At 48.3% G+C, this 24,979-nt stretch overlaps 1 protein-coding gene across 1 annotated transcript; it reads right to left on the bottom strand.

Moving 5' to 3' along the window:
* Positions 1–4,920: 4,920 nt before the first annotated feature.
* LOC309523283 (uncharacterized protein) lies at positions 4,921–6,230 on the bottom strand (the record flags this gene model as incomplete). The annotated part of the gene is made up of 2 exons (XM_082207065.1): positions 4,921–5,433; positions 6,200–6,230. The coding sequence occupies 2 exons, from the start codon at positions 6,228–6,230 to the stop codon at positions 4,979–4,981; spliced, it is 486 nt and encodes a 161-aa protein (XP_082063191.1). The 3' UTR covers positions 4,921–4,978.
* Positions 6,231–24,979: the final 18,749 nt, after the last annotated feature.

Raw genomic sequence — 24,979 nt, 5'->3', positions numbered from 1 at the left:
GGAGGCTTGTGCCATAAGCACTCCTGTTTCCAGAAAGAATGAGGAACACCATATGCAAACCTGTGGTGATACAACTGCATTTAAAGCTGCAAAGCGTTGTTGGTTCTGCAATAAGCAAGGACATTTTGCAAGGGACTGCAGATCCAAAAGAAAGCAAAGTACTCCCAAGCCTGTTTCTGTTCGTCAATCACAGTCGTCAGCCCAGCAGCCGGCATCGTATAGTAGACAGAAACGAGCCGCGAGCTTTTCATGCTCGGACTACAGATCGTAAAAGAATTAAAGGTGACAAGTGGAATTCTTTTATTGTGGACTCAGGCGCATCTCAGCATGTCTGCAACAATCGAAGCTTGTTTATTTCTTTCGAAGAGGAAATTGGTAATGTACATTTAGCCAATTCACAAGTCCTGCAGTCGCTTGGCAGGTGTACTGTTAAACTTGACTCTTTAAACATTACAATAGCGAACTGCATTTACTGCCCGTCAGTGGACAATTTATTGTCAGTAAGGTGCTTTGCTCGTCAAGGCATAACTGTGCGTTTCTTAAAGTCAATGTGTGAGTTTTTTGATGGGAACAAACGTCTATTGTATGCCCGGGAATCTGATGGTTTATATAGACTATATTTTCGCACCTACTCCCAATCGCCTATAAATTGCAGAGCAGCACAGTCAAGCCAGGGGTTGAGGAATGTAAAGCCACATTCTGGGTGTGTCCACGAGGCGCACAGAATTCTGGAACACCTGAATTTTGCTGATGTAATTAAGACAAAGAGTATTGTCAATGGCCTCAACTTAAAACCATGTAAATTCTTTATGCAGTGTCTATCCTGTTGCAAGAATAAGATTAAGGTTGCACGCAAGGGTAGGTGCTCAGATAGGAAAGTAACTGAGCCATTTGAGCGTGTACATTGTGATTTAGTTGGGCCACTCCCACCATCATTAGGAGGTTCTAAGTACTGGCTTACTCTCATAGACCAGTATAGTAGATATTGTTGGACTTATGCAATAGCTGAGAAGTCCCAAGCATTTGAGAAGTACAAGGTTTTTTACAACTGGGTAAAAACACACTTTAACAAACCTATTAAGAACCTGTTTTCTGACCGGGGCGGGGAATTTGTTTCTGAGGATTTTGAGAAATTTCTGGAAGCGCAGGGGACTACTCATGAGTTATCTTGCCCCCGAAGTCCCTGGCAAAATGGGCTTGTTGAAGTTGTGCAGCGTGACCTGCAGGCAGGGGTTAAAACTTATCTGCACGATGCTAATCTGCCCAAAGTCTTTTGGGCTGAAGCGCTCCATGCCTTTTGTTATGTTAGAAATCGCAGTTATCATTCTGGTTTAGATGTCACCCCCTATGAGAAGTTGTTTAAAAAACGCCCTAATCTGAAATACCTACATATTTGGGGTTCAGATGTAATAATGCATTATCCCGCTAAGCAGAAATTGGGTGAGCGTAGCGTTCAGGGGAAATTAATGGGCTACCAGCAGGGGGCGTACAGAATTTACATACCAGCAACTGGCAAATTTCATATTACCAGAAGCATGATACAAACTGTAAATTGAAATGGGGTTGCTGTTTTCCAAGATGCTAACGGTATAGATGATACTGAGGAAGAAGAGGGAGAAGCAGCAGCAGCAGGAAATGGTGCTTCTGAATTAATGGGAAAAGATGAAAAGCCTGTTGAATCTGATAACTTGTTTGAGGATTTAAAGTCACAGGCACCCGAGGGGAGGTTAGATTCTCTTGAGTTTTCTGACCGTGAGCTTAGCCTACAGGCACCTCTTCAGTCTGACAATGATGATTTACAACCTGAAACTAGTAGTTCACTGAGTCCCATTAAGTCTGAGGAGTCTGACTCTCCTTCCGGACTGAGACGTTCAGATAGAAAGAGGCAGAAGCCACAACGTTTCGCAGATGAACATTTTAATACTGTGTATGCCAATAAGGCGGTTTTTGAGCCAAAAAGCTACAATGATGTTCAGAACTTACCTAAGCACCAAGCTGTAAATTGGTATAAAGCTATGAACTCTGAGATAGCTTCTTTAAAGGAGCATAACACTTGGTCTCTTGTACCAAAAACCCCAGATATGAGACTTATTGATTCAAAATGGGTTTATAGAGTTAAAATGAATGACAAAAATGAAGTTGTAAGGTACAAGGCAAGAATAGTTGCTAGGGGCTTTCAACAAATTCCAGGCGAAGATTATGATTTGTGCTATTCACCAAGTGTAAAATATGAAACAGTTAAGCTTTTGTTAAAAGATGCATCACAACGTGGACATTCTGTTTATCACCTAGATATAAAAACCGCATATCTGTTTGCAGATTTAAAAGAACAAATTTTTATGCGTGTCCCTGAAGGCATAGACGCTGCTGAAGGTTTGGTATGCAAATTAACCAAATCCCTTTATGGTCTGCACCAAAGTGGAAGGAATTGGCACCAAACTTTAGCAAAAGAATTGCTAGATATTGGTTTTTCACAGGGAAAGGCAGACAATTGTGTGTTCATAAAGGAAAGGGCAAACTCTGTAACAAAAATATGTGTGTATGTAGATGACGTGTTAGTTTCTACAAAAACCAAGCAGGAATATGAACAGGTAGTTTCACAGTTACAGAAGAAATTTGATGTGGTGGAATTAGGCATAGCTAAAAATTACTTATCCATGCAAATTGAGAAAGGCAAAAATGGATCTTTTCTGGTTCATCAAACTGCAAAAATTGATGATCTAGTTGAAATGCTACGTTTAGAAAATGCAAATGGGAAGGAAACACCTATGGTGTGTGGTTTCACCTTTACAGGTAAAGATAAGCCATTTCCTAACAAAACTTTGTATCGTTCTGCTATAGGCAAGCTAAATTTCATTCAAAGAATCTCAAGACCAGATATAACTTATGCTTTTCACTTTCTGGCAAAATTTGTGGAAAAGCCCACTACGCAATGTTTCTCTGCTCTTAAGAGAGTGGTAATGTACCTTAAACATACCAAACATTATAGGTTGCAGTTTACATCAAGTATTGACAAAGGTTTTGAAATTTTCTGCGATGCATTTCATGCAGTAGAACAAAATAATTGCAGGGGTGTGTCTGGTATGGTGTTTTGTTATAACGATTGTCCATTTGAATGGAAGTCCCAGACACAAACCATTATTTGTCTCTTCACAACAGAGAGTGAATTATGTGCATGCGTTCAGGCCACTCGTGATGTAGAATGGTATCTGCAAGTATTTGCAGACCTACAGATGCAAGTAACACTACCAGTAAAAGTTTACCTTGATTCCCAGAGTGGACTTGCTATCCTGTGTTCAGAGACCAATACGCAGCGCACTAGAGTCTTAAGATTACGTTTAGAATTTGTAAAGAAACTAATTGCTGATGAAATGGTTGTATTTAAATATGTTCCAGGTGACAATCAAATTGCAGACATTTTTGCAAAAGCACTTCCAAAGGTTACACATGAAAGACATGTACAAAGTATGCTTTATGTTTTTGTTCCACAATGATGAACCGCAGGGAAAATGTTGAATGGTTTCTTTACATGTAAAGGTTCATCAGTGTTCCACCCGATGTGTGTGTCTTTAAGGGGCCGGAGCAAGGGCCAGAGCAAACTAACGAGACCCAGCTTTACAGCTGTGAAACATAGCAGGTGCTGCTGAGTTGTACTGATTAAACTATGTCAGCAATTGGGTAGAGTATATAAGGAGCAGCACCTAGCTCTCTCATTACCCTGGGGGATGGGTTGGTGGTTGGGTCTGGTTTGTTGATGTATTTAGTGTAAATGGGGTTTTTGTTTTTCTTATTAAAACCTTCTTTAAGTTATTTTTGAGTCCCTTTTTAATGCAAGGTCTCCCCAGCAAGCTCTCTGCAGCGCTACCATACTGCAAAAAGCCAACACCCAGAACTCCTTTCTCTGATCAGTGAGTAAGCCCAAACAGCTCCCACACATCTGGCCTTAGGACTTCCAGAGTGGATGTGTGATCCCAAGCTATTGTTTGACATGCCATATTTTTCATTTCAGCATTGGAGCGCTCTTGCAGAGACTGTCCCTTTGTTCAGAATGTCACAGGCCCAGAGTGAAAAACTGACACTCCTAATTTCAAGCTCAGGCCCTCCAGGTGTTTCTGGACTCCAGATCCTATAATCCCAGACCATTGGTCATGATGGTGATGGGCATTGGAGACCAGCAAAATCTGGAGGGACACAGATCAACTCTCAGTCAAAAGTTTGGCTTTTGCTATTTTTGGACACCCTTGGTCATGAGCCAAGTGTGATTCTCGAACTCTGAATGCTGACTTTGCCAAATCCATACAGGCCCTTTTCATCTCTCCTGCTCAGGAAGTAGCAGCCAAGAGGTTAAAGGTATACAAGTGGGAGCTAAACAGTACAAACTGAAAGCATTTGCTGATGACTTAGTATTGACTTTACAGGAGCCAGAATCTAGTACTAAAAGGGTATTGGAACTGATTCAAGAATTCGGACAGGTAGCAGGTTTTAAGTTGAATAAGATGAAAACTAAGGTTTTAGAGAAAAACTTAACTGTGAATGAGAGAGAGAAGATTCAGGAGGAGACAGGACTAACATTGGTCAAGAAAGTGAAATATTTAGGGGTTAACATGACTGCCAAAAATGTGAATTTATTTAAGGATAATTATGAAAAATGTTGGATTGAAGTGAAAAAGGATTTAGAAGTATGGACAAATTTGAAGTTATCATTGTTAGGCCGAATTGCTGTGATAAAAATGTAGCCCTTGAGAGCCAGTGTGGTGTAGTGGTTAAGAGCGGTAGTCTCGTAATCTGGGGAACCAGGTTCCTGTCTCCGCTCCTCCACATGCAGCTGCTGGGTGACCTTGGGCCAGTCACACTTCTTTGAAGTCTCTCAGCCCCACTTACCTCACAGAGTGTTTGTTGTGGGGGGGGGAGGGAAAGGAGAATGTTAGCCGCTTTGAGACTCCTGAAGGGGAGTGAAAGGCGGGATATCAAATCCAAACTACTCCTCCTCCTCCTCCTCCTCCTCCTCCTCCTCTTCTGCTTCTGCTTCTGCTTCTTCTGCTTCTTCTTCTTCTGCTTCTTTTTCTGCTTCTTCTTCTGCTTCTTCTTCTGCTTCTTCTGCTTCTGCTTCTTCTGCTTCTGCTTCTTCTGCTTCTGCTTCTTCTGCTTCTGCTTCTGCTTCTTCTGCTTCTGCTTCTTCTGCTTCTGCTTCTGCTTCTTCTGCTTCTGCTTCTTCCGCTGCTTCTGCTTCTTCTGCTGCTTCTTCTTCTTCTGCTTCTTCTGCTTCTTCTTCTGCTGCTGCTTCTTCTTCTGCTTCTTCTGCTTCTTCTTCTTCTTCTTCTTCTTCTTCTTCTTCTTCTTCTTCTTCTTCTTCTTCTTCTGCTGCTTCTTCTGCTGCTGCTGCTTCTTCTGCTGCTGCTGCTTCTTCTGCTGCTGCTGCTTCTTCTTCTTCTTCTGCCGCCAATCACAGCAATGCCATGGCTCTGCAGAGGCAGCTCAGCTCAAGCTGTTTTGCACGCTCCACTGAGCAATATACATTATTTACACAATGGGCCACATGTGATTGGCTAATTCTGGGATTCTCCTGTAGGCCAATCAGGTTGCAGATTCACTTCCACCTGGAGCTGGATTGGGTGGCTCCTGCTGACCAATCATACTGCTGCATTGTTCTAGGACCAATCAGACTGCTGCATTCTGAATCCTATTGTTCTAGGACCAATCAGACTGCTGCCTTTTGGATCCTATTCAACTCAGTACATAACAGATGATGTTTAGCGAACTGTATGCTAAGATAAGATAGGAACTTTTAAAAGTCCTTGTCACCCTGTTCTCGGGGTTCAATTCCTCTCTGAACCTGTTGCACAATAAACTTTGGTCTACGCTATTTGCTCCGGTTGGTGGCTGGACTCCTTCTTTGTTCCGCAGGGACCCACAGGCTCTGAGCAGCCTCCCACCTGGATTTTTCCGTAACAACAGAAACTAGACTAACTCTCTTGAGAGAAGAAAGGTGGGTTTTGCTCCCACTGCAATGTTGTAATCTAAATAAGCACATCTTCCTACAAGTGAATAGTAGCCACCTATCTGGGGGAAAATAAAGTGGTATTCTGAGAGACATTGTTATGGTGGAGAGCAAATCTGTTTTCAACAATCCTAACATCCAGAGAGAAACCAGATGGCAGCTTTTTTTTCACTGTATCCACAGAACTCAATGAAAACCAACCAATGGTTTTGCAGTTGCTTTCCATGGACATTTTGCAACCAAGCACAGAATTCCTTGAACCTAGGAAACGCTTCTGATTTCTGCTTGAGCATGAGCACATGAATGTACCTGGAAAAAGCATCAATCAATACCATGAAGTGCTTTGCTCCACCTAGAGAGGTTGCAAGTGGACCAACAAGGTCTGCGTGGACAGTCTGGTAGGCTTTAGATGCCCACCTGCCAGAAACCTTGCCCTATTGAACTGTGTGTCATCATGATGGCCTTGGCCGGTTGTGAGTTGTGAAGGCCGCTTCCTGCAAGGCCCTTTCCACCTGGCCTGGGGGGCAGGGCCCAGACACCAGCTCTACTAAAGAGGCTCCTGGTGAGACCAGAGGGACATCGCTCGGCCTGACAAGAAACCCAAACTATTGGATTCTTTTGCCCCATCTTTTTGTGCCTGCTCAACAGCCGTGTCATGCTTATGATAAAATTTTATTCTCTTGGGAATTCTGCTGTTTTAAATGTGCATTTTATATTTGACTTTACTTAGCATTGTTGGTTTTTTGGGGGGGAACGCTTAAGTTTTTGGTTTTGGTTTTGTCAACTTTGTGCTAAATATGTATTCTGTAGTTGACTTCCTTTGTAATGTTTTATTTTGAAATCTTTAATATTTCAGTTTTTGGTTAACTATGTTGCTTTAACTGTATACTCTATATTTGACATTCTTCAGATTGTTTTATTTATGTTTTAATATGCTGTAAACTGCTTTGAGCTTTTTCTTGAAAATATAAAGTGGTATAGAAATGAAATAAATAATAATAACAACAACAATAATAATGTTCATTGAAATGTTGTGTCCAAAGACTGCAGCCGATGGAGAGATCACCCCTCCCTCAATTTTCTATCATATTATTTAGATTTGGTAAATAATTCTTATTGCTATTCTTATTGTATTGATTATTATAATTGATTTCTGTAGTTCTGACGGTTTAGCTGCCTTGAGCATGAAAATAGAAAGGCAGGATACAAACCTAATCTAATAAAGAGCCCTCCTCCTCCTGAGCCTGGGGCAGGACCGTAGCCTGAGAGAGAGAGGGTTGCACAGTTCCCCGATTATTTTGGAGGAATTCCACACCACACATTTAAAGCTCTTACACCACTTGAAAGAGTCCAGGCTTTCCCTCAAGAATCCTGGGAACTGTAGTTTGCTAAGGGTGCTGAGAGATGTTAGATCTTTAACAAACAGAGGTTCCCAGGATGTGTTGGGTGAATCTGTGACTCTTAGTGCACTGGTTCTTGAAATGTGTGGTTGTGACCATTGTCCTCATAACAGCACTGGGGTTCGGATTGCAGTGTGTGTGTGTGTGTGTGTGTGTGTGTGTGTGTGTGTGTTGCAGAATGGTTTAATTAGCTCATTCTCCTAGCACATCGTCTTCATTCAACTCTGGCTGTTGAATGAATGCTTTCTTATAATCATTCTTATGTTTAAGTGGGCTTTGGCAGCAGCTTGAAAGGGAAGCAGAGGAAACCTCAAATGATGACAGAAGGCAGGGGCATCCAACAAGCAAGAGTTCTGGTTTGGATGTGACACTTTTAGACTTCCCCAAGCCATCCCGAAGCCCCAATTTCACTCGGCCCCATTTCACTCTGGTCCATCTGAGTATCTCCTTTCCACCTATGCCTCCCCTCCCCCCCCCAAATATTCACAATTAAGAAATCAGAAAACAACCCCCACCTCTCTTTCGACAGAACTAGATGGAATTATCAGGCATAGCAACTCCTGCAGAGAGGATAAAACAAAAATGTTTCAAAGGGACACATTTATCAAACAATATATCTGCCCATAGCTCAGTCAGTAGAGTGTGAGACTCTTCATCTCAGGGTCGTGGGTTCGAGCCCCACGTTGGGCAAAATATTCCTGCATTGCAGGGGGTTGGACTGTCAGTATATGAAAGCATCGCAGCTGAAAGCTGCAGCTTGGGATTAAAGATGGCTCTGTTCTCTCAAAAACTGAATAGCCAAAATTGGCTAGAATGGTCTTTTGCAATGGAATTTCTGCTAGTGGGAGAGCAATTATGGGACTTACTCCAACCCCCACAGCCTGTTGCTGTACAAACACAGGGGAGAAGGCTGCAGTTCAAAGCGAATTGAAGCAGCGTGTGTTGAGAATTTTGGCTGAAAATGTGGACGCTTTTCTTGTGCCAGTCCTAAAGGGTGCTGAAGAACCAAGGGTCGCTTGGGAGTCACTCCGGAAAGCTTGTGAAGCTGGGGTGGGAAGCAAGGACCGAGAATTGGTTGCACCAAAAGGGGAGAGCCAAGATGAAGCTGGCCAAATTCTTGAGAGCTCATCAAAAGCTGGGAGGAGCTTTGATCCACAACAGGGAAGTGAAGGGACTGTTGTTGCTGCTGTTGCTGTTAATGATCCTGTTATTGCTGCAATGGCTGTTGCTGGTGGGGGGAGTGAAGCTCGGAAATCAAGCACCCGAACTACTATTGCTACAGAGGAGAAAGCTGTAGCTCTGAATGCTGTTCGTCAGGAGACACCACATCAGGAAAAAGGAGCTAGAGGGAGCTCTGTAAAGCCTGAGGCTTCAAGCAAATGTCATACCCAGTCCCAGGCAAAACCAGATATAGCTTTGATGTCGCTAAAAGCCACATCATCCGTGGAGAACGCATTTATTGTAGACACAGGATGCACGCAACACATGACATCACGCCGAGAACTGTTTTCTAAGTTTGAGAAGCAACGCTTCACTGTGAAACTAGCCAATGGTCAGGAAATGGAAGCAACCGGGATCAGAACTGTTTATCTGCAAAGCCTGAACTTGACTATAAACAATGTTTATTTTGTTCCTGATTTAAAGTACAATCTGTTGAGTGTTTCTCAAATCACTAAGAAGAAACTGGTGTTGTCCTATGATGAGGAAAGTTGCAAAATCTACAAAGATGGAGAGCTGTATCTTTCTGCCAGAGAAAAAGACGGACTGTATCTGTTAACTTTTGATGAAAGTGATTATAAAATGTGTACAGCATGTGAATCTAAAATGCTTTCTCTTGCAGGTATCTCGAAAGAAGATACGAGAGGAAAGGCAACAAAGATTAACAGTGTTTTTCAGCGAGTGTATGCTGATGTGATTGGTCCTCTAGCACCATCTAGAGGCAATGCAGAGTACTATCTTGTATTTGTTGATCATTTTTCTCATTACGTATGGATTTACATTTTGCAGAGTCCCAGAGAAACCTTAGAAAGGTTTAAGGAGTTTTGTGATAAGGTTAAGAGTATTCAAGATGCTAATATTGATTTTCTTTTCACAGATGAGAAGCCAATTTTTCTTTCACAGGATTTTCAGGATTTCCTGGAGAAGCAAGGGATAGAGCACAAGGTTGCTGTTTCAGAAGCTGCATGGAACAAAACTGTGTGTGTAAAAGTGAACAAGGAGTTGCAAAATGGCATGAAGGCACAATTGCTGAGTTCACACTTGCCACATGAGTATTGGGCTGAATCTTTATCTTGTTTTTGTTACACTTGGGTGAGAAAGGTTTCAAAAGGTATGGAATGTTCTCCTTTTGAGAGGCTATTCCACAGAAAACCTTCTGTCTCACATTTTAGGGTTTTTGGATCTCAAATCACAACGGAAACCCCAGATGGAATGAAGAATGCCAGAGGCATTTTTGTGGGTTATGAAAAGGGTCTCTACAGAGTAATTTTGTCTGAATCTGGTCAGGCGATTCTCAAAAAATTTCTAGAAAGTGCTCCTGGACAGGAGAGAGTAATTTTTCACACATTTCCCACTGATGATGATTCAGATGATGAATTTGATTATTCTGATTATAGTGGTACTGAAAGTGACACAGAAAGCTCAGAGAGTTCTGTTGACACAGTCATTGAGCGAGGTTCACACACGATGACTAGACCTTCACAGGTTAAGGATGAACCATTGTTTACTATTGGAACTGGTTCTCCAAAAAGTCCTGAGACTGAACCAGTCAGCAAAGAGGATCAGCACCTCATACGCAGGTCTGAGAGAATCACAAAAGGCGTACCACCCAAAAGGTATTCTCAAGAGTTTGCTAGTTCAGCTGTTGCATGTATTACTATTGTTGACAACAAAAGCCAGGTTAAGGGTATGTCTAAGTCAGAGACAAAGACACAACAGGGAGTTGCTAAGCGTAACACTACATTTCCTAGCCAAGGTAATGCAGAAGCACTCACTCCTTGGAAAACAGACAACCAGAGAGTTACATTGGTGAAACCAGTGGCGGGTAGTTCCAAGGGTGGGACTGAAACAACAGGGGATTGTTATATGTATAACAACTGTTTGTTTTCTTCTCTGGATCAAGCTTTGTCCGCAGCTAATGATGATTCATATGGGGGAGGATGTCAGTATATGAAAGCATCGCAGCTGCAAACAGCCAGATTGTTGACATCACATGATGCGGCTATCTGTGGGAAAGAATTTCCCAGGAAGTTCACAGGCTGGGAAAGACTCTGTGAGGAGTGTAATTTGAAACCTTCCGTTTGCGCATGTACAGGAAGTTTGTTCAGACTTGCTAGAATAACTGAACTGAAAGGACGTGTTTTTCTCTAGTGTTGTAGACAGAAATAAAAGAATGTAAATAGACGTTTCTGTCTGTCTCCTTTTCCCTGCTAGGGAAGAAGCAGGAGGAGGGGGTATGCATTTACCCACACTTGGGAAAATGTCGCCTGTCAGGGGTTCAGGAGCAGAGACGCAGAGAAGGAAGGAAACAGAGAGCGAGGGGGAGGAATCCGAAGGGAGAATGAGTGATGATGACGACCCGAGATCTCCAAGCCTAAGCAGTGAGTCAGAGGACTCCCAAAAGGGAGCCCCAGTGAGCAGAGCAAGGGGGGGATCCGGGGGGACACCCCAGGAGGAAGGGAACAGAGGAGATTCAGAGAGCAGCAGCTGGAAGTCGGGACCCACGCTCATAACTGAGAGCGGCAGCAGCTGGAAGTCGGGACCCACGCTCAAGACTGAGAGCAGCAGGGAAGAAGGTAGCCAGGCATCGGGTTCCGGAGGCTGTCAGCAGGAGGGAGGGCACGAGTCAGGGGTGGTCACGCCCTCCTCAGAGAGCGAGGCAACGGTTAAGAGGAAGGCAGGGAGTTGGGCGCGCGCGCCAAGTTCAAATGCAGAGGAAGCTGGCGCAGCAAGCAGCCCGGAGAGGGAGCCGGGTCCCAAAGCCCGCCGAAAGGAGGAGGAAGGAAGTGGGGGGTCTTCAGCGTCGGAGGAGTCTAGGAGGGAGGAGACTAGGAGGAGCAGTGGGACCCAGAGACGCAGGGAGAGGCGTAGGAGGTGGAGCAAGGCTAGGGTATTAAGCTGGTGCACAGGGGGCGGAGAGTCAGACGAGACTTCGTCGACCTAGAATGGAAGGTGTAGAGCTGCACGCTGCAGTTCGGACATGAAACTTGTAACTCAATAAAGACTCTTATAAAGTGAACGTTGGCTAGCGTGGTCCTGTGTGAGCTGGGACCTGGTGGCAGCTCTGACAGTAAGTCTCGTCTCCCCTACAAAGAAGTTCCAGGCGCCTGAAACACCGCAGCGGGAGAAGGCGCAGCGAGGGGTGAAGAGGGGTGCCTGGACTCAAGCTCACAAAATCGGCAGGCATGACGGCTGAACAGCGAATCGCAAATCTGCAAGAGGCAGTGACACAATTAAACACAGAGATATTAGCATCCCGAAAGAGGGAGGAGGAAGCAGCGCTCGCCTACAGAGATCTCCAAGCCAGGTTTGAAGCGTTTGCCAAGCAGGTACAAACGGGACCCAAGCCAGAGGGAGTTGGGTTGGCAAGGAGATCAGGCGGTCTTGTGCAGCATTTTGATGGGAACCTGCAACAGTACCCCAATTTTCGAGCAGATGTACTGTGTGCACTGCAACTGCTGGCAAAGGACTTTAGAGATGAGGAAGAGAAGGTGGGGTTTATCCTATCCCATTTGCATGGAGATGCTAAAGCTTGGCTGCGCAATTTGTGGAGGGATAAGGATCCAGCGCTTCAAAGTGCGGATGCCTTCATCAAAGCGATGGATGCATGCTTTTTATCTAGCATAGATGTGGATCTTGCGCGACGGGAGATACATGGACTTAAACAAGGCAGGGCCACGGTACGACAGTACCACGCACGCTTTTTCGCACTCGTCAGCGCTTTAGAATGGGACCGAGATTCGCCTCCAGTAAGAGATCTCTTCTGGGAGGGTCTCAGCAACCCAGTTAAGGACGAAATTGCGAGAGGGGAGAGACCCAAGAGCACGCAGGAGGTGGTCCAGAGGGCGCTATCTGCGGGAGTGCGGCTAGAAGAACGCCCATGGGCCAGGGAGGAGGGGCGTAGTGGGCGCGAAGCAGCGAGAAGTTTTTCCTTCGTTCCCAGAGAAGCAGAGCGTGCGCAATCCACGCCTCCGCCAGGAGGGGGAGCAGAACCTATGGAGGTGGGAGGTGCCAGGGCTCAGTCAGCAACCAGAGCCCTAGCACCAGGAGCAGGCAAATCTAAGACTCCTAGAGGGACCCGGAAGTGCTACATCTGCGAAAGTCCGCAACACTTGGCGAAAGAGTGTCCCCAGAGGAGCCTGAAGCACACTGCAGCCGCTGCTAAAGTGGAGACAGCTACACAGCACAAAGAACCTCTGCAGGGAAACGACGATGTCTGGCTGGAGACGGAAGTACTGGGGCCCAGCCAGACGTATCAGTGAAGCAGTCCCCAGAGATCTTGCAACCCACAGACCCCCTCCCGCCCAAACCGGTCGTGCAACTGACCGCATCGCTCCAGCTGCCCAATGGACTCACAATAGACGTCCCGATCACTGTGGACTCTGGGAGTAATGCAGATTTTATGGCGCAGGATTTTGTGAAGCGACACGCTATACAGCTACTGCCTGCCACTCTGCCCCTGCAAGTCGTCACGGTGGATGGGAGAGAGTTACTAGGGGGGCAAGTGGTGCAGCAAACGCCGCCAATGGTGATGCGATTAGGTAACCACAGAGAAGTCATCAGCTTTAATGTCACTCAGTTGTCGGACACTCCCATCGTCTTGGGCATGAGCTGGCTGGACAGGCACAGTCCGACACTGGCGTGGTACCAGAGACAGCTGATCTTCGGTTCTTCTTATTGCGCTGAACACTGCATTATACCCAGAAGGGAGGGGGAAGAGGAAGAATCGCAACTACAGTTGGGGACGCTGCACACAGTTCCCCACAAATACGCGGACTTTTTGGAGGTCTTCTGCGAGAAGGAGGCGGACAAGCTACCCCCTCACCGGCCATATGACTGCAAGATTGACCTCCTGCCAGGGGCGACGCTGCCTAAGGGGAGGCTATACTCCATGTCTGAGGACGAAATGCAGGAACTCAAACAGTTCATTGATCATAATCTGGAGCGTGGCTTCATCAGAGAGTCCAAGGCAGTGGGGGGCAGTCCCGTTTTCTTCGTGAAAAAGAAAGACACGCCCCAAAAAAGACTCGTTGTGGACTACCGCCTCTTGAACCAGATGACCAAGCCGTCTGATTACCCCATGCCCAGGATTGACGACCTCCTCGCGACGGTGCGCAAGGGACGCGTGTTCACCAAGTTGGACCTACGAGGGGCGTACAATCTCATCCGCATACGGGAGGGCGATGAGTGGAAAACGGCCATGTTCACGCCCCTGGGCACCTACGAGTACAGAGTTATGCCCTTTGGATTACAAAATGGCTCTCACTGTTTTCAAGCTTTCATGCATCACGTATTGGCGGGGCTCCTCTACAAGAAGTGCGTCTGCTTCCTGGATGACATCCTGATATTCTCTGAATCGCAGCAAGCTCACGACCAAGACGTGAGGGAGGTGCTGAGGAGGTTGCAACAACATAGACTGTACGCCAAGCTAGAGAAGTGCCAGTTCGACACGACGGAGGTGGATTTCCTGGGATACAAGTTGTCGGACAAGGGACTAGCCATGGACAGCACCAAGGTTCGCGCGGTGTTGGATTGGAAGAGCCCGCGAAACCGGAAGGAGGTACAGCGGTTTGTCGGCTTTGCCAACTTCTATCGCAAATTTATCAAGGGGTTCGCGATGCAGACGGCGGCCATTACGGACACGCTCAGCTCCAAGAAAAAGAAATTCATCTGGACGGAGCAGGCGGAGCAGTCCTTTCAAGCGCTCAAGCGTCTCTTCGCGTCGGAAAAGCAACTGCTGCATATCGACCCCAGTAAACCGTTGAGGGTAGAGACAGATGCGTCAGACAGAGCCGTGGGAGCCGTCCTGCTGCAGCGAGACCCGCAGGGGGTCTGGAGGCCGGGAGCGTTCTACTCCAGGAAGCTCAGCAAGTCGGAGCAGAACTACACCATCTGGGACAGGGAGTTGCTGGCCATTCATGCAGCGTTCAAGGCGTGGAGGCATTTCCTGATCGGCGCCAAGCATACAGTGCAGGTTTGCACGGACCACAAAAATCTGGAGCACTGGCGCACGGCGCAGTTCCTGAACCAGAGGCAGATACGTTGGGCAGAGTTCTTTGCGGACTTCGATTTCCGAATAGAGTACGTCCCAGGAGACACCAACATCATGGCGGATGCACTGTCCTGGAAACCGCAATACCTAGAAGAGGTGACGCCAGCGGCGGCCATGCACATCTTCGCACCGACGGCGTGGGCGTGTGCCTCACCTACGGTAGACCTGGATGCGGTGCGGCGTGCGTTGCGGGACGACTCATTCGCGCAAGAGAAGATGGCAGAAGTGCACAGAGGCACGGCTAACACAGACGAGTTCCAGGTGCGGGACGGCTTGCTCCTACATAAAGGGGCCGTCTATGTGCCTGGAGACGAACTTCGAGCCAAGGTACTGCAACAGTTGCACGACGCACCCACGGCCGGTCACTTTGGCACAGAAAAAACGGTGGAATTAGTCGCGAGAGACTTCTGGTGGCCCAGGCTGAGGGGGGAGGTCGCGGACTACGTCGCGAGGTGCGACACCTGCCAGAGGGCCAAGCCGGTACACAGACCGCCGGCGGGACTGTTAGAACCGCTGCAAACGCCGTTTGAACCGTGGGAGAGGGTGGCCCTAGACTTTGTCACGGATTTACCCAGCTCGAGGGGCAAGACAGCTGTACTAGTGGTGGTGGACTTGTTCACCAAGATGGCACATTTCATTCCGTGTGCGAAGGTGGCCACGGCGGAACAAACCGCCAAACTGTTCATAGATCACGTGTTCAAAGTGCATGGTCTGCCGCGGTCTATACTGTCCGACCGCGGACGCCAGTTCATCTCGAATTTCTGGCAGAAGCTGATGGGTTTTCTACATGTCAAGGTCAATCTGGCATCGGCAAGACACCCGCAGACCAACGGGCAAGCAGAGAGGGTCAATGCCATCATGCAGCAGTACCTGAGATGCTATGCCAATCAACAGCCTGCGACGTGGGTGGATTACCTGCCGCTCGCCGAGTTCGCTTACAACAACACGAAGCACGTGTCCACAGGGGTGACGCCGTTCTTCGCCAACAATGGGAGGAATCCCAGAACCTTCCCGGGACTGGAGAGAGTGGGGGAAGGAGAACCACAGACGGCGGACGCGTTCGCGTCAGAGTTGCAGGCGGTGCACGATCAACTCAGACGGCAGCTGGAGCTAGCTAAGCACGCCTACAAGGTGCAAGCTGACAAGCACAGGCGGGTTGGCGAAGAGATCCACGTAGGAGACTGGGTCTGGTTGGCAGCCCACGCAGTGCCGACCAGGTCACTAGCCAAGAAGAAGTTGGGGCACAAGCAAATTGGTCCGTACCAAGTCGAAGCACAGATCAACCCGGTAGCTTTCCGGCTGGCGCTGCCGGAGGGTTCCAGAATGCATCCGGTGTTCCACAGGTCGGTGCTCACTCCCTACAAGGCACCTCACAGATTCCAGGAGCCCGGGACGGCACCGAGTCCGTTCCGGGAGCGGACGGAGACGCGGGGGGTGGCGCAGCAGGACCCCATCAACGAGGTCACGGAGATTTTGGACTCCAGATGGGGGGAAGAGGGAGTCGAATACCTCCTAGCCAGAGAGGGCACCCGGGCCAGCGCCAATAGCTGGGTGCCAGACTACGCTTTGGAGGAACCCCTGCTCAAGGACGAGTTTCATGCCCTTTTCCCACACAGACCCATGCCAGCGAGCTTCTTCGACGACTGGCTGTTCACGCCCACACTTTCTTCCAGCACGTTCCATGGATTCGACTCGGACGGGGAACCCGCACTGAGCACCCGTTCCCCAGAAGGATCACCGGCGGGTTCGGCGTCAGACACCTCGTATTGGTGGGACGATCGACCAGAGGAGCAATGGCGCCGGAAGTGGCTGGAGATGCCAGGTCGAGCGACCGACGCAGAGACTGACACGGACGTGTTCGGGGAGGACCTTGGGTTCGAGCACGGCGGTACAGAGATGGAAGCGGAACAGGTCAACGTCGACGACCGCGAGGAGGAAGAATCGGAGGTCTTCAGTTGGCGGCCAACCACGGGGAGCGAACTGTATCCGGCATTCCCTCCCATGATGATGGAGCACCCAGCACCCACACCTGAAAGCGGGGAGGGGGGAAGGGGGGGCTTCGAGGGGGGGATGGATGTCAGGGGTTCAGGAGCAGAGACGCAGAGAAGGAAGGAAACAGAGAGCGAGGGGGAGGAATCCGAAGGGAGAATGAGTGATGATGACGACCCGAGATCTCCAAGCCTAAGCAGTGAGTCAGAGGACTCCCAAAAGGGAGCCCCAGTGAGCAGAGCAAGGGGGGGATCCGGGGGGACACCCCAGGAGGAAGGGAACAGAGGAGATTCAGAGAGCAGCAGCTGGAAGTCGGGACCCACGCTCATAACTGAGAGCGGCAGCAGCTGGAAGTCGGGACCCACGCTCAAGACTGAGAGCAGCAGGGAAGAAGGTAGCCAGGCATCGGGTTCCGGAGGCTGTCAGCAGGAGGGAGGGCACGAGTCAGGGGTGGTCACGCCCTCCTCAGAGAGCGAGGCAACGGTTAAGAGGAAGGCAGGGAGTTGGGCGCGCGCGCCAAGTTCAAATGCAGAGGAAGCTGGCGCAGCAAGCAGCCCGGAGAGGGAGCCGGGTCCCAAAGCCCGCCGAAAGGAGGAGGAAGGAAGTGGGGGGTCTTCAGCGTCGGAGGAGTCTAGGAGGGAGGAGACTAGGAGGAGCAGTGGGACCCAGAGACGCAGGGAGAGGCGTAGGAGGTGGAGCAAGGCTAGGGTATTAAGCTGGTGCACAGGGGGCGGAGAGTCAGACGAGACTTCGTCGACCTAGAATGGAAGGTGTAGAGCTGCACGCTGCAGTTCGGACATGAAACTTGTAACTCAATAAAGACTCTTATAAAGTGAACGTTGGCTAGCGTGGTCCTGTGTGAGCTGGGACCTGGTGGCAGCTCTGACATCGCCTATCAAAATCTCCCTGGTCTGTCTGGATGTCAGCCAGAGGAGGTTACCGGTATGCAAGCTCCGAGGACAGTGAGAGGGGCCAGCCTCTGTGGAGGGAGGCTTGCAAACCAACATGGACTAGATGACTCTTGCGGTCCCTTCCAACTCTACAATTCCATGATATCCTGTGAGTAGTAGTCAACTGAGTTTTACTCAGAATAGATGCATCAAAATCAACACATCCACGTAATTTGTGCCCATCAGTAGGTCTGCTGTGGAAAGGACTGATGTTGACTACAACCCTGATGTTTTTGTTGGAAACTGGCCCCCTCGGGAAAGGCTCTTCTCCTCTTCCCAGGCAGTTGGGGCCTGTTGCCGGTGACCTACCCTGGCTGGCATCCGGACAGACCAGGGAGGTCTTGAATAAGCGACACCTCCCTCATGAAAGGTGCACACTCCCTTCCCCCTTGGGTACCAGCAGGAGAAAGTAAACAGTCTGAAAAAGTAGTCTATTTCATTCTACTTTTATTCCTTGACTGTACACTGTACAAAGCATGACTTCTCTTTCAGAAACCTCCGAGCAACTGACTCGCTCCTCCCGTACAGGAACAACAGGAAGGTTTCATGTTACACTGAGAACACAACTCTGAGAACAGATTGGAACTTCCTGTCCCATGCTTAGACCCACCATGTGATGTAAACATCGAGCTTGTTCGCAGCTGCTGAGTACTCATATCATAACAGTTTTCTGATTATTTTATAGAGCGTTTCCCTCAATACCAAAAAATGGAGGCAGAGACAATTTACTGAATTTCAAAACCGCTGAAGCTTTATTGAATGAACGAATCAATTTATTACAGCCACAAACCAGAATATGGACTTATACAGAGATAGAGAACATGTAGAAGAAGAAGAAGAGTTTGGATTTGATATCCCGCTTTATCACTACCCTAAGGAGTCTCAAAGCGGCTAACATTCTCCTCCCCCCCCCCAACAAACACTCTGTGAGGTGAGTGGGGCTGAGAGACTTCAGAGAAGTGTGACTAGCCCAAGGTCACCCAGCAGCTGCATGTGGAGGAGCAGAGACGCGAACCCGGTTCCCCAGATTACGAGACTACCGCTCTTAACCACTACACCACACTGGCTCTCATATATATGTAGTTTAAAATCAAAATCTATAAGCTAGAACACAGTAAAGAATACAGATGTGAAACTATTAAAATGTGCAGTTTAAGACCTTAACCGCTAATTTAAAATATGCATGTCAATTCTGTTGGGATTGGAACTTAACGGGTTAAGTTGTTCCCATGATGCCACACCATTCTGACGTCAGTTTTCGAAGCTGGGAGGAGATTGGGAGGAGTTTGCCATTCTCACTCTGTGCTGTGAGGGGAAAGGAGCAGTCTTATAATGGCTGCAAGCAGTCCTGGTTTTTCCGGAGATTTGTTGGAATAAACAACTGTAAATAGACAAACCTGTACTCTGTGTGTTAGTCTGGAAGCTAAACCAAGCTACGTGACAGTTTTACACCGCTGTGTGAAACTCTGCTGAGGCGTGACTGAGAGCTGCGGAGCGGAAGTGTGCCGGGCGGCCATAAAGAGCTAATTGAGGATCGCAAATCAATTAGCGGGTGTCACGTAAGAACAATAAAGTCCAAGAGGTTATGGGTAACCTTAATCACCGATCGTAAAGCTGTCACGGGAGGCTGCCGGGAGCTTTGAAATCTGCGGTGTCGAGCAGAGAAGCACGGCAGGAGGCGGAGGCAAGCAAGCAAGCAAGCTGAAAGACGCAGAGTTTTGCCTGTTTTGCTGAGAGCTGAGAGCAGCAAGGGATCGTTTCTCCAGGGACAGGAGCCAGAGGAGCTGGTGATTTTGTAAGTACAGCTTGGGGCCCCTTGGGAGAACGGAAGAAGATGGCGGACGGCCATGATTCATTCTCCGTGCCTTTCGAAAAGTTAAATGGCCAGAATTGGGCGGAATGGAGCAGAAAGCTGAAGGCCTGGCTGGTAGCTAAGGGTCTTTGGGAGGCGGTCTTAAGGCCTCCACTGCCTCAACCAGCCGCCGGAGCTGCAGCTGCAGCAATTGCAGATGTGCATGCTTCGCAGAGGAAAAATCAGAAAGCCCTGGGAGCTATAGTGCTCAGCTTGGAGGGTTCAGAGTTGCCCCATGTGGAGGGGTTGGAAACTGCGCATGAAGCTTATGCTGCTCTTGAAAGAGTGCACCACAGGACCACGGCTGGTGCAAAAATCCACACCACCAGGCGTTTGTTTGAGATGAAGCTGCGTCCAGGTGGGGACATAAGACAGCATGTTACAGAGATGCTCTCTGTGTTTAATGAGCTGCGGCTGTTGCAGGTGAACTTTACAGATGAGCTGAAGGTTTATATTTTGCTAAGCTCTCTGGACAAAAGTTATGACAATTTATGTCTAACTTTGGAGTCTATGAGTCCACAGGATCTGACTCTGGCGTACGTCACAGGGCGCTTGGCTGACGAACAGGAGAGGCGCCTCAGGGAGAGCAAGTCTGGCGCAGGGAGCTCCACCGGGAAAAGGGGGGGGGGCAGGCCAGATGAGAGCTTTGTTCAGGCTTTTTCCACTCGTCGGTGCTACGTGTGTGGATCCAACAGTCATTTGAAAAGAGACTGCCCACAGAAAGCGAGGGCAGCTGCACAGGAAGGCTTCAAGGACACCTTCCATGGGAATCAGTCGGGTTTCCATGGGAACCAGTCTGGAAGAGGAGGCCAGCGTGGGAACGCAAGAGAAGTACGTGGAAAACAACGTGAGGAGACTTATCAGATCACGGCTAGTCTGGCGTTGGCTGAAGACAGCTGTGGGTCAGGCTCAGAGCTTAGTTTTGTTATTGACTCTGCAGCTAATTGCAATTTGATTCCAGAGACTCCTGCTGTCGAGAGGTGGAATTGCAAGGCAATACCTGCTGGGAAGACTGTACTTTTCGCAAATGGACAGAAAAGAAATGTGACTAATGCTGTAAATGTGCATTTTTCTATTTTACAGGAGACGATGAAGTGTTGTACCGTTCCTGGGATGAACCACTGTCTGTTATCTGTGCCTTATTTGTTAAAAAAGGGATTTAAGGTTCATTTTGAGGGTGATGTCTGCACAATCTCCAAAGGAGGGAGGATGCTTGCCAAGGTTAAAAAGGGGCAGAATGATCTCTTCATTCTTAAATCGTCTCTGGAGGGTGATAGGAAGGTTGAGAAAGCACAAGCACTGCGTGCTACAATTCCCAATCATGATTCATGTGTCCATGCTTGGCATGCACGAACAGCTCATGGTTCTCTAGAAGAACTACAGGTGCTGCCGGAGGTTTCCAAAGGTTGTAATATCTCAGAATGTGGATATGCTGTAAGTTGTGAAACTTGCAAACTGGCAAAGGTAAAAGGATGCAGTTATACAAAAGTTGAGAGGGTAACAACAAAACCTTTTGAAATGATCCACATAGATTTGTGGGGTCCTGTAAAAGAACCAAGTCTGGGAGGATCAAGGTTTCTGCTCACGATGCAGGAAGATTTTACGCAGAATACCTGGACTCTTGGTCTCAAATCCAAGGATGATGCAGCTCAGCTGATCAAAGGGTGGATTGAGGAGGTGGAAATAAGGTTCTCCACCAAAGTGCAAGCTGTCACAAGTGACAGAGGTGCTCAGTTTACAGGTTCTGCTTTGCAGAAGGACTTTCGCAAGAAAGGGATACGTCACACAGTGACTTCACCCAATCAGAGGGGGGTGGCAGGGATGAGCCGTCAGGCTCTGGTCCAAACTGCACAGGTGTTGCTGAAAGATTCTGGGTTACCTCCAAAGTTTTGGCTGGAGGCAATCAGGTATGTGAGCTTCACCTGGAATCGTACCTACAATTCAATGGTAGGTGACACACCGTTTGGGCTGTTGCATGGCAGGAAACCCCAGATTCATTTTTTGCGCATGTTTGGTTCGCATGCATCTGTGCCAGTACCTACTGCTTTGCAGGGGCCAGATGGATCCAAGTTCCGGAAAATGATCTTCTGCGGGTATGAGCCAGAAGCACGTGCATGGAGGTTTGCATTTCCATCAGGTGATCAGAGTAAGTTACTGATCAGTAAACACGCTGAGTTCAATGAGCAGGATAAAAAGTCAAAAACTGCTGTCAAGCGTGATGTTCTTTCAGAGTGTCTCTCTGATTCAGAACAGGAAGATTCTGAGGGGGAGGAAGGAGAGGCTGAGTCTGCTGATGACGATCAGGTCACTGCCCAAGGTCTGGAGCAGGGTGGGGCATCTCCACAGGTTGTTAAAAGGGAGGCCAAAAGCGAGCCCAGTTCTCCTGTGAGTGTAATGGAGAGGATTCGAAAACGCTTTAAGTCAGAGGGGGAATCCTGTGATGCTGAGGACACACCTGCTGGTGATGGGGAAGCATCTGAGTTTGTGCCCAGAAGGTCTAGTCGCACAACAAAGGGCGTTCCACCTGAAAGATACCAGGCAACAAGTGCGTGGGCAAGATTCGCACAGTGTGATTCTGGGAGTGTTGAAGGGGTTCAACAGGTGCCTGGGAAAGATGCCGGGAAGGGGCACAAGGCAAAGGGGAAGGTGTTGAACTCAAAAGGGTCTTGTCAGAATGTGCGGCAAAGGGGGGTGTTGGGATTGGAACTTAACGGGTTAAGTTGTTCCCATGATGCCACACCATTCTGACGTCAGTTTTCGAAGCTGGGAGGAGATTGGGAGGAGTTTGTCATTCTCACTCTGTGCTGTGAGGGGAAAGGAGCAGTCTTATAATGGCTGCAAGCAGTCCTGGTTTTTCCGGAGATTTGTTGGAATAAACAACTGTAAATAGACAAACCTGTACTCTGTGTGTTAGTCTGGAAGCTAAACCAAGCTACGTGACAGTTTTACACCGCTGTGTGAAACTCTGCTGAGGCGTGACTGAGAGCTGCGGAGCGGAAGTGTGCCGGGCGGCCATAAAGAGCTAATTGAGGATCGCAAATCAATTAGCGGGTGTCACGTAAGAACAATAAAGTCCAAGAAATTCTTTATTATAATTAAGGCAGGTAAAATAATTATTACTCTTAACAGTATTCATTGCTATGAGGCTTCTTGAAGCAATTCAGAATACAATCAACATTAGCAGAACACTTTCCTTTACAGGGACAATTTAAAAAGCAACAATTTAAAAGCAATAAAAAAGTAATATTGCATAGGAAAGAATTCTAAAACGACAGCAATGATCACAATTAGCAACAACACACAATGAAACAGCAAGCAAAAATTGCCACTCCATCATTGCTGAGCCTTGAAACTTAGACTTGTGTCTTATCCCCGTAATAAAAATTGACATCAAGTATTATGTCATCTGGAAGAGAATGAAGGAGAAGAGAGATTAATTTATGCCACATTTACTGATTCACCAAATTTACCTGGCACCCATTCAACCATATTTACAATGAGGCTTTCAGGGCTGGGGTTCTATTTATGGATCCTGTCTTTGGTGGCAATGACTCCTTCCAAGCCTGCAGTTTGGCCCTGGAGAGAAATAGCCATGTTTGTGCTGTGGGAAGATTTCATAGCCACATGACCCAGGAGGTCTGCATCAAGCAAGGATGCTGCAGCTACCGAGTGGGCTCTCCTTAGTCTGGAAAGTGAGTCCCATGTCCCCAGGCTGTGGGTGTTACCTTCTTTGGGGCAGAGGTGAGCCAGCTCCAGAGGGACGAGAACATGCTGTAGAGAAAAGAATACACAGTACTGGATCAGATGACTGATCTGATCCTCAACCCTCCCCAAATAGTGGGTGCAAGAGAACATGGAAGCAGACCCAAGCCAGGGAAGACTTGCTTCTATCATGGGATGAGTGAGTTCTATTGCCTGGCCCCAATCCCTTGCCCCAGGCGACCTCAATGGGTCCTGCAGCCTACTAGGCAGAGGTGGAAGTGTAAGATCAAGGAAGAGGGCAGGAAATGTCTCCAGCCTTGTCCAGCATCCCAGCCTTGTCCAGCATTGTGTTGTGCGCCTGATACCAGACTGTGATTCCTCCTGTGGGAATCCTTTCACAAGCCACTCTGGGAGCCTCTTGGGGCTATGAAGGTGCCAAAGGTGAGAGACTTACCTTCAGGCAACTGAGCCTTCTTGCACAGGACATCAGCCAGCTAATGCCACTGGCTGCCAGTTGCCTCTCCGCTGCAATCGCACTTGTTGTGTAACCTCTCAGTTCCTGTGGGAGGAAAGAGGACCTCAGGATCAGGAGGCTGGTCTGGGGGAAAGAGGCAGACCACTGCGAAGCCCTTTACACTCTCAGAGAGAGATCCCATCAGCTGTGGGGAGGACTGCAGGGCCTGCTCCCTTCCAAGGCCTTTTCCAACTGGCCCAGGCCCTTATTTGGAACAAACTTTTGGGGAAGTGTGGGAAGTGTTCTGCCATTGCTTCCCTGTTCCAGGTGGTTAATGTGCTTTAAAATGTCCTCAAGCAGTCGGTGGCAATTTAAATTTTTATTCCTTTTTTCCCTTTTTTCCTTTGTTGGGGGTGGGTGGGATGGATATTTGGTTGGGGATTAATTTTAGTATAATTGTTTTGTTCCTTTTTTGTTGTTGTTGTTTTATTGGTTCTGTATAGTTTGTGTTTTGTTTTTAAGGGGCGGGATCAGGGCTGCCTGGGAGTGGGGCCCCAGCCAACACGATGACTGGGACAAGTTCCACAGGGGGGGAAGCACTGGGACATCCGATCTCGGTGATCATGGGCAGGAGGCGGAGTTAAGCTAAGACCAGACCATGTCATTACCGAGGAGGCAGGTTTAGTCGTTGTTTGAAGACTATCCCTGCCTCCGGGTCTGGCCTTGACCGGATGGATACTGGAATCAACAGGGGAAACCCACATGATCTGAAGGTGTTGCTGTGTAATGCCAGGTCAATGATGAATAAAACCACTGCCATCCACGACCTGATTGTGGATGGAGGATTTGACCTGGCATGTGTGACAGAGACCTGGTTGGAGGAAGCAGATGGGCCTGTCTTTGCCGCTGCTTGCCCACCAGGTTTCTCTTACGCACAGCAACCCAGGTCATGTGGGCGGGGGGGGGGGGGGGTTGCAGTGATTTTTAGGAAGTCACTAGCTTGCACCAGGCGTCCTACTGGGAAGATCCAGTTTTCTGAGTGCATGTTCTGGAAGTTGGGCAATAGGGGCAGTACAGGATTCCTTTTGGTGTACTGACCTCCCCGCTGCACCAAGGATTCCCTGTCCGAGCTGCTTCAGGTCATTGCGGATTTTCTCCTGGAGACACCTAGTTTGGTTGTCCTAGGGGATTTTAACATCCATGCCGACACGACCTTACAAGGGGCTGCTCGGGACTTCATGGAAAGCATAACCTCCATGGGGCTGTCCCTGAATAAGTTTAGCCCAACTCATAGTCATGGACATGCCTTAGACCTGGTGTTCTCCTCTAGTGACGTGGGTGATCTGACACTAAGTAAAAGTGAA

The sequence above is a fragment of the Podarcis vaucheri genome, assembly GCF_965113315.1.
Source record: "Podarcis vaucheri genome assembly, chromosome: W".
NCBI lineage: Eukaryota > Metazoa > Chordata > Lepidosauria > Squamata > Lacertidae > Podarcis > Podarcis vaucheri.
This window is presented reverse-complemented; position numbering and strand designations above follow the sequence as displayed.